At 34.3% G+C, this 9,993-nt stretch overlaps 1 protein-coding gene across 1 annotated transcript; it reads left to right on the top strand.

Annotated features, from left to right (window-relative positions):
• The first annotated feature begins 8,972 nt into the window (after nt 1–8,972).
• On the top strand, nt 8,973–9,779 carry LOC124358198. The gene is made up of 2 exons (XM_046810490.1): nt 8,973–9,135; nt 9,238–9,779. The coding sequence occupies exons 1-2, from the start codon at nt 8,973–8,975 to the stop codon at nt 9,777–9,779; spliced, it is 705 nt and encodes a 234-aa protein (XP_046666446.1).
• Nucleotides 9,780–9,993: the final 214 nt, after the last annotated feature.

A 9,993-nucleotide genomic window follows, 5' to 3' on the forward strand; every position in this document is an offset into this window, starting at 1 on the left:
AAGTAGGCATATACTTATGACTTGTTACATTAGTGCCCATGGTTAAGTGACTCATAAGTGAATAAAAATGTTTACTGGTTACTATTTGCTTTTAGAGTGTAGGAGCATAGATTTCTGGTTCTAAGCGATTACATTATTCTAACGCATGTTTGAGTTTACCTGTCCCAATATCCTGGACCATTGACATAAATATATATATATATATATATATATATATATATATATATATATATATATATATATCAAAAGGCATACATCTCCCTTGTTAACTACACCCGGTCTTAGATATCTCCAGTTCCATAGGTTGATTTTGAGTTGTCTATAAAATAAATACATGTGTAAGTTTTCAAGACCTACGTCGGTCTAAAAGCGTCAACTTTTATCTAGCGTTATACAATATTTTTGGTGCTGTAATACATTTTGATGGTTTACTCTGATAAAAGAATATATGCCTACTTAAAAAATAAAGATGAATTTAATCAGAAGGTATCTTCTTCCATCACCTGTGTTTTGCCTCCGGTATAAGCGAAGAGTGAAAATCCCTCAAACTAAGTTTATTGAACATTTACAAAAACCGTTTACAATTGTTTTGCGTGATATCATTGTTATTTTTCGGACTGAATTCTGCGAAAGAATAGCTCATTGAGGCAAGTTCATGTGCATCCCCCTTTATTCATTATGCACACTGAACATGTCATACACAATGTCAAGGAAACAAATCAGTTAATTTTATAACAGACATAAAAGTAGTATTTCCCAACCAATATATGATTTAAATACACCACTTGTGCAATCTGTAGTAAATATTAGATAGTAATTTCGGCCTGGAAATGTACATTACACAACTAATCAAACACTGTATGTAATATTTCCTAAAATATAAATGTAATGAAATGTTCCTGCCTCTTTGGCGAACTTAAGCTGAACGTGTTAAAAGGTGTTTACTATCACTTAAATTTGGATTGTATACAGTAAATGTAATCATTCATTATCTTTTCGAAGTATAACATATTGCGGGAAGCTTTCCCGATGTTTCTCTTTATAAAAATATTTCTTGGACTCCGGCGAATATTCTACAAAACAATTACAGAATTGGTCCAGCTGTTCTTGAGATTAGCGGTTAGCAATATATTTTGCGGTTCATACTTATTTATATATTATTAATTACAAGATAGTTAAAGACATGCTGCCTCCCACATTAATTTCATGAGTACACTTACCCATAACAAGCCATAATGTTTAATAAATGAAGCGTAATTAATATTGAATAACTAATCAAAGGTATCCCGCCACATATATGGTATAATACAGCCAGCGTGGATAACACTTTGTCTTCTATGCTTAGATTGGTTGATGCAAATTATTTTGTATACATTTCTTATATAATTATAACATCGCTCTATTTAACGGTCGTTTCAACACCGTGTCGTGAGAAAAATCTTGTTTATTACATTGCTTGAAAACCATCTTTAATCAATCTTTTTTGTTGAAACAATACTATATTTATTCTAATTTTTGTAAACATAATTAAACATTCTTGTTAACATGTTTAAAACTTTTTACTAAACTTAGAGGTTCTGAAAATAATGTGTATATATATATATATATATATATATATATATATATATATATATATATATATATATATATATATATATATATACAGTTGTTGTTGAAGATCAAATTAAAAAAAAACAGGTGGCAGGGAGGATAGTTTTAATAAAATCAATTTATCTGATTGTGCACCTTAAGTGTCAAAAAAAATAAAATAGAGTCACCAAGTGGCCAGGATTGGAAATTATATTCTTATTCTGATGGCCCAATGTGATAGCTTATATCGAAGGGCGAGGCCCTCTAAAGAATAGATACTTACGGATCAATAACGTTTGTACCGAATGAACAAAGCACATGGGGTTGGATACCGCTAAGGTCGTAGTAATGAATACTGGATTTTAAAAGTTTATTATATCTTCAATTTTGGCAAATAAATATTAAAGCACTACTTCCAGATGTTAAAAATAAAACAATGTTATGCCTTGTTGCTCCAAATAGAATGATAGTGAACTAAATAATATCATGGGTGTGCGTCTAGTGCTTCAAATATTCTATGGGAATTTAGAATAGGAACTTCCTTTCTAGCTGATGTCAACACACTAGCTCGGGTATCAGCACCTTGGCTTGACATTCCAGCTGTAGTCGGAAGAAGTGAGATTTAGTATATTAGAAGTTGTAATCATAGTTAAAATAAAACTTAGAGACTTGAAGTTAAAATCAGAGACTTGAAGTTGAAATCACAGACTCCAAGTTGAACTTGCCAAAAACAAAATCACGACTGTATTAGCCATTTATCAAACCAACATATCTTGACAACATGGTCTCGCCAGCAAGGCATCACCACACTATTAGCAATAATAAAAGCTAAATAAAACACTAACCAGGGTAAGTTACTTTACTATTAACAGCTTTACTCCTAATTACATTGATAAAAGATATACAACATTTAGCATTTGTTACATTGTGGATTTGGCAGTGGTACCCGTACCAATTAGGCTATTAATCCGCCAAGAAATAAGTTTTGAGAACATCGTATGTAACTTATATTAACCATTAATGAGTAACAGGGTTGCAAAAATATGTATTATACAAAATACGAGAATAACAGTACAAAGTTTACTTAGAAACATGGCCAAACAATTACTGCGTAATTCCAGGCTGAGATATTATCGTAGTCCTTATGAGAGTTGAAAACCATCGCGTCGTCAAGCGACTTACTGGGTGAGGTTAAACGCCCTGAAGTAGGAAAACAACGTATTTCACATCCAGTTATTATTGTTTTGTAGTCAAAATTTTAGCCAAGACTAATTAAAACATCTTAGTTAACTATCTGATCGTAGGCGAGGTTATACTGAATTAAGTGTTGAACGTGATACAAGGTGACGGTTGTAAGCTTTATACTGTATTCACAGCAATTCTTTTAGGTTTAGGTAAGTATAGCTACGCATAGCAAACTATGCCTAGTAAAACATCTTAGTTATCTATCTGATCGTAGGCGAGGTTATACTGAATTTAGTGTTAAACGTGATCCAAGGTGACGGTTGAAAGTTTTACGCTGTATTCACAGCAATTCTGTTAGGTTTAGTTAAGTATAGCTACGCATAGAAAACTATGCCTAGTAAAACATATATAGTTATCTATCTGATCGTAGGCGAGGTTATACTGAATTTAGTGTTAAACGTGATACAAGGTGACGGTTGAAAGTTTTACGCTGTATTCACAGCAATTCTGTTAGGTTTAGTTAAGTATAGCTACGCATAGCAAACTATGCCTAGTAAAACATATATAGTTATCTATCTGATCGTAGGCGAGGTTATACTGAATTTAGTGTTAAACGTGATACAAAGTGACGGTTGAAAGTTTTACGCTGTATTCACAGCAATTCTGTTAGGTTTAGGTAAGTATAGCTACGCATAGCAAACTATGCCTAGTAAAACATCTTAGTTATCTATCTGATCGTAGGCGAGGTTATACTGAATTTAGTGTTAAACGTGATACAAGGTGACGGTTGAAAGTTTTACGCTGTATTCACAGCAATTCTGTTAGGTTTAGGTAAGTATAGCTACGCATAGCAAACTATGCCTAGTAAAACATCTTAGTTATCTATCTGATCGTAGGCGAGGTTATACTGAATTTAGTGTTAAACGTGATACAAGGTGACGGTTGAAAGTTTTACGCTGTATTCACAGCAATTCTGTTAGGTTTAGGTAAGTATAGCTACGCATAGCAAACTATGCCTATTAAAACATATATAGTTATCTATCTGATCGTAGGCGAGGTTATACTGAATTTAGTGTTAAACGTGATACAAAGTGACGGTTGAAAGTTTTACGCTGTATTCACAGCAATTCTGTTAGGTTTAGGTAAGTATAGCTACGCAAAGCAAACTATGCCTAGTAAAACATATATAGTTAAGGAAAAACTAGTAATTGTCAAAATTTAGTTTTCCTATTTTATCATATTTATTTCCTTTTTAATTTTATAAAACGGTTCAATATTCTTCGAGTCAGGAATGTTAGTTAAATAAGAGCTAATTTAGGTTCTATGTACTTCAAATATTAAAACAACGGGATTAGGAAACTCTTAACCCAATATATATGAAATACAGTTTTCATAAATAGTTTAAGCTAAAAAATAAAACAATAAGCTTCAAACTAGGTAGATATCTTGAAGCTAGTATATGGATTGGTTATATATATACATATATATATATATATATATATATACGTATAATTTCAATAAACAATAAATCGCAAAAAGTACTTGCTCCGCCGGGACTCGAACCCGGATCTCTCACTTGCCGGGTGAATGTGCTATCATTACACCACAGAACCCTCACTTTTTACGATTCAGTTATTTTTTATTTGGCCGTATCTGTCACATATGCGTTTAAATAACCAAACTATCATATGATCGGAAGACAAAATACCTGTCAAATGACTTTCTTTTACGTTAAATTTGTATAAATGGTAATAGGCTTATTTAATTTGAATAAACATTGAATCGCAAAAATTAGTTGCTCCGCCGGGAAAGTCATATAGATCGAGAAATGTCTAGTCTACCCCCTAACTGTCCTGTTGTATTTTATATAAAAAGTTATTATCACTATAACTAGCTACCCTAAAGAAACAAAATTTGACACGTAGGTTTAAATAGATAAGAGGAAAAGTTAAAAAAATAATTGTGTTATTTATTATATTTTGTGTTATTAACAAATAGTGCCTGTTAAAAAACTGTTAAAGACAAAAAACTAAAAGACCAGTATAGTGATAAAATGTACTTGACACCAACTATTTGAAAAATATAATTAACATACCAACAGAACTTGTAGCAAGAGATCCTTCAATGTATAAGCCAGCACAACCACCTTAAATTTACGCTTGCATAAGCCGAGAGCAGCAAAAGTTTTGTCTTCTGATAGCCGTCAGCTTTACAAGATACTAACTGTCATACAAATTCCAATGGTACTATTTGTAATGAAATCTGTTAGAGCATAAGCGAGCACGACCACTTTAAAGATACGCGTACGCAAGCCGGGAGCGTCAAACATTGTTTCTTGCTCCTGCCTATTTCACTACCTTTGATTTGATTGAGGGTTTTCGTTAAAATAAAGGAGGTAACTTTCTCGGTTTAGTCACCATGGACGGGTGGTCTGACTCATCCTGCATGAATGAAACATAAATGCTAAATGTTCGTTGGTGCTTTCATCATTAGAAGCTGGACCATTTCTGCTAATTTTTATTTTAATACGTTCATAATATTCCTGTTTCAGTTTCTATGAAAAGAACAATATTGAAAATTCTCCGGAATTTTTCGAATTAAAAAACAACAGTGATATATAAATGAGTACAAATGTCATGAGTTATGTACTTATAAATTTTTCTATAACATAATAAAATAATACAAATTTCTCTTAGGCTTTTAATTAATTATTTAAATAACTAGAAACTAAAAAAAATTAACTTCAGACTAAAACCAAATTTGTATATAAAATTATTATAACGCATCAACACTAAATTAAAAAGTTTATAATAACATTTTGTTTTATTTAATTTGAAATACTTAATTTAGCTATATTAAAACTCCCAAGTTTCACTGATATATTTATTGTAGAAGTAAAGCTATAGAACATAAAGAAAAAGTCACAAAATTTGGTTCAAATGATTAGATTTATTGAGTGGTTCAGTAACTGCGTACACTAGTACACCAATTCGTTGGAGAACTATGTCTTGCCGGTTTATTTGTCTCAATGCATAAAATATGAGTTCTATGCATAAAATATTATTTCATTGATTAGTTTTGTGTTGTGAGACAAGATCCATGGTAACATTTCTATTTATTGGGTTCGTATGGTATTAGACCATTGTTGATACCTATAGTAACATACTTCGTCGTACTTACATGCAAAATTCTAAAATCACTGAAGCTGTTTTTTGAGACATTTTCTTGTTTACTTAGTCCGGAAATGTTAACTGAGCGTAATTTTATGAAACTTATCACGTATGAATTAGAAATTACGATTCCAGTATTAAGAAAGAGCGTTAAATTTAACATAAAGAAAAGTTTAACAGTGTTCCTATTACTGGCTGGTGTAACATCATCAATTCATATTCTTTTCAAATATAATGTCCAAACAACGGATGACTTCCTTCAAGTCGTTCAAAGTTTTACGATCGCTGCTACGATACTCACACATCTGATCCTATCACTGTTCGGAAGAGACACCGCAAAGGAATACTTTGAGTTGTGGTCAACATCTGATCAAAATAATTACACCTCAACAGGAAGCAAATCAGATTGTGGAATTTGGTTGTTTGTTTGTCTGGGAGTGGTATATGTTACCTGTTGTACCATTTTTATTACCGAACTTCCAAACACTGTTACTGGCATCTTTTTTAGTATTGGATCTATTGTTAATTTTCTTCATGGCTTGGAGATCACTATAATGAAGTACATAGTGATCAAACAGCTAAGATGTGTCAGATCCTGGGCTAGATCATCAGCTACTGTTGAGAAGCTCATCTCGAATACCCGCCAAATATTAGGCTGGAACTCGAGCATCAACTGCGCTGACGGTCCAACGGCAGCGTTCCTGGAGGGGTTAGCATTTGTAGCAACCTTGCGGTACTGCTACTCTTGTTGGATGGTTTTTGGTGCTCACGTGGAACTTTTTGGAGTCAGAAATCTTTTTTTTGTCAGGAGCTGCGTCTATATTAGTGCTTTGTCAATAGCCATCCTCCTAGCTGTATTGTGTTCAATTGTGGTTGATGAGGTCGAGAAAATAAAGATGCAACTTGATATCACTTGGACGGCTCGCCCTTGCACTAGGAAACAACAGAAGATGATGTCGCTGTTTATCTTGGAACTGTATCACTCTTCTGTAGAACTATCTGCTCTGGGATTTTTTGACATCAACCGTCCTACTCTCGTCAGTGCGCTGTCAATCATTATCTCATGCATGTTAGTGCTCATACAGTTCTCCATGGGTGGCCAGTAAAGTCATACCTGCGAATCAGGAGATAGCAGAAGATGAGCTGTGCCTACATTGAAGAAGTATCATAGTATTGTACATCAGTCAGTGTTGTAAACGTTTGATCACTGGCGTTCTCACGTTCCTGCCGGAAGTTTGCTAGAAGTCATCGCGCTACTACTCATGAACAACACAGCATCATGGTTCGGATCCAAGCCACAGTAAACACCATTCCTCTTGAGATGGAAATCTTTAACTGCGGTGCTAAGCTGTTCAGGAGGCAGGTCGCCTTACTTTTCGCAGCTCCAGAGTTATTAGATGTGCCTCTACGGAGTGTTGTATACGTGTGTGTGTGTGTGTGTGTGTGTGTGTGTGTGTGTGTGTGTGTGTGTGTGTGTGTTGTGTGTGTGTGTGTGTGTGTATTATTTCCCTCCAGTAATTTTTAATCAATGTTGTTTATTTGTTCCTGTTACTGCAGATCACATAATAACCTATGACCTAGCTACATTCAGGATTTATTAATATTTTAATTTTAATCCTAACATATGGTATTCTTGTTATTGCTATATTAAATAGTTTATTTGTTGTTAATATTCATCGTCTTTGCTTCCATATATTATTTTATATCTTATTTATTCCTGTTATTGCACTTTTCTATAGTTTATTATTGTTGGTATTTATTATCACATCTATAGATACCTATAAAGTCCAAATACCACTGACTGATCCACTCACTCACTCACTCACTGACTCACTCCATTCACTCACTCACTCACTCACTCATCGCTCTATTTCAACAACGACAAGACCCAGAATCGTGTAATTTGGCATGGTGGTCGTACTTATGATGTAGATGTGCAATAAGGCTGGGTTTTAAAAAATTCGTCTTTTAAGTGGTTTAAACGTGGATAGTTTGCAAACGAATTTTTGGACTCAATTTAGCCACTTTGAGCACTACCAACGGTACTTTTATAGTTATTTCTCAAGTTTGGAACTGTAAAACCTATAGTAAAAGTTAAAGAAATACTTAGGAAAGGCAATATTAGTGTTGTAAAACATCGCTAAAAGTAGCCAAATAAACGTTAGTTGGATAATATTGGTGTGGCTATTTTTTACCATGCAACTTTAAAACCTACTAGAGTAAATAGGAATCCATGGGAAATTTTAGAAAATATGTTAATAAGAATGCTATTTATGTTGACGTAGATCACTGAATGCTGCCAAATAAAACGTTAGTTGAATACGCTCTATTTGAATGTTGTACTTTTTGCCCTTTGAAAGTAAGCTCGTCAGGGTTCTTGGATTTTAATTGTGTTGTAAAATATCGATAAGTGTGGCAAAATAAACATGTTCGCCCGATACGCTCTGTTAAAATACGCTACTTCATACCCTCTGAAAATAAATTTGTCTGGGCTCATTGCATTATGAAATTGATATCTTCAATGGAATAAATTAGATTCATTCGATAATATATAAAGTACTAAGAAATAAGTCATAGTTATGACTATTTGCTTAAAAAACTGTCCAATAACAATGCTCTCATTCACGACCTTTACACAGTTTACTATTGAAATTTACCTTTCTATAATCTATAAATTCTATAAATGCTTAATAAACCTGGTTTTCATAAAGGTAACAAATTAAATGGCAAGGAAGTCTCATTTTAACAGAGCGGACCAAATCAAAGGTGACTTTTGAACACAACCAGTGGTCCTACAGAGGGGTGAGGTGGAGGTACGACAGGATGGCTCAGTTGACAACTTATTCATGGAAGAGCCTCTCCGTGCTGCTCGACTCTGTTATCTAGCGATAACGTCGGTACTGTACCCCGCCCACCACGCCACGGCCGCCGCGCCGCACAGGTCAGGCTACTTGTAGTATATCAAAACAAAGCGACATAGCGAAGGTTCTCAAGATGTGTAAACTGATTATTTGGGACGAGTGCACAATGGCCCACAACAGAGCAATTGAAGCTTTGTATAGGACTCTTCAGGACATCAGAAGTAACAGAAAACTTATGAGTGGAGTCACGCTTTTAATGGCTGGAGACTTCAGACAGACTTTGCCTGTTGTACTAAGAGGAAATGTTTCAAGTTTACTTTTAGAGATAGGTACTGGAAATTTGCCTGAAGAAAATGGCGAAGTCAAAATTCCAAAGGATTTGTGTGAAGTAGTATGTGATTTGTAAATATTGATTGAAAAGATTTATGCAGATTTAAAAAATGTCGAATTAAAAGACTTGTCTTGGTTTAAAGAAAGAGCTATCCTTACACCTAAAAATGACACTGCTGAAAGTATTAATAACCTATTATTGGAAAAACTGCCATCTGAGATTGTCCATTACCAGTCGGTGGACTCTGTGGTGGAGATAGAAGATGCGGTACACTACCCAGTAGAGTTCTTGCACACGCTTAATACTCCAGGCATTCCACCACATCATCTTTACCTCAAAGTTGGAGTTCCAATAATGTTGCTCAGGAACCTGGTTCCACCTAAGCTCTGCAAGGGAACTAGGCTACAAATCAAAGCGTTGCGCAGACACGTTATACAAGCCGTAATATACACTGGATGTGGCCAGGGGGAAGAGGTTTTTATCCCAAGCATTCCCTTAATTCCATCGGATTACCATTTTCAGTTTAAAAGACTACAGTTCCCTGTCAAACTCTGCTTTGATATAACGATAAATAAATCGCAAGGGCAGTCCTTAAAAATAGCCGGTGTTGATCTAAGGGAAGACTGCTTCTCTCATGGCTAGTTATATGTCGCTTGCTAACGAGTTAGCTCTGCTGATAGTTTAACTATCCTTCAGCCTCGTGGAAAAACAAAGAATGTTGTCTACAAAGAAGTATTTTAGGTTCCGTAAAGCAATCTAGCTTATGATTTAATAACTGTTGTGATATCCAGTGACTGTTAAAGTATTGAGTTAGGTAAAATCAGTATAAGAAAATTTAAAAAGGAGGAGTTGAAAA

The sequence above is a fragment of the Homalodisca vitripennis genome, chromosome 3 (genome assembly GCF_021130785.1).
Source record: "Homalodisca vitripennis isolate AUS2020 chromosome 3, UT_GWSS_2.1, whole genome shotgun sequence".
NCBI lineage: Eukaryota > Metazoa > Arthropoda > Insecta > Hemiptera > Cicadellidae > Homalodisca > Homalodisca vitripennis.

What these genes read in the sequence shown, in the direction of transcription:
- LOC124358198 (XM_046810490.1), top strand. Translation starts at nt 8,973, where the DNA reads ATGGCCCACAACAGAGCAATTGAAGCTTTGTATAGGACTCTTCAGGAC. An exon ending in AAGTTTACTTTTAGAGATAG is followed by an intron (nt 9,136 to 9,237) that starts GTACTGGAAATT and finishes AGATTTATGCAG; the next exon opens with ATTTAAAAAATGTCGAATTA.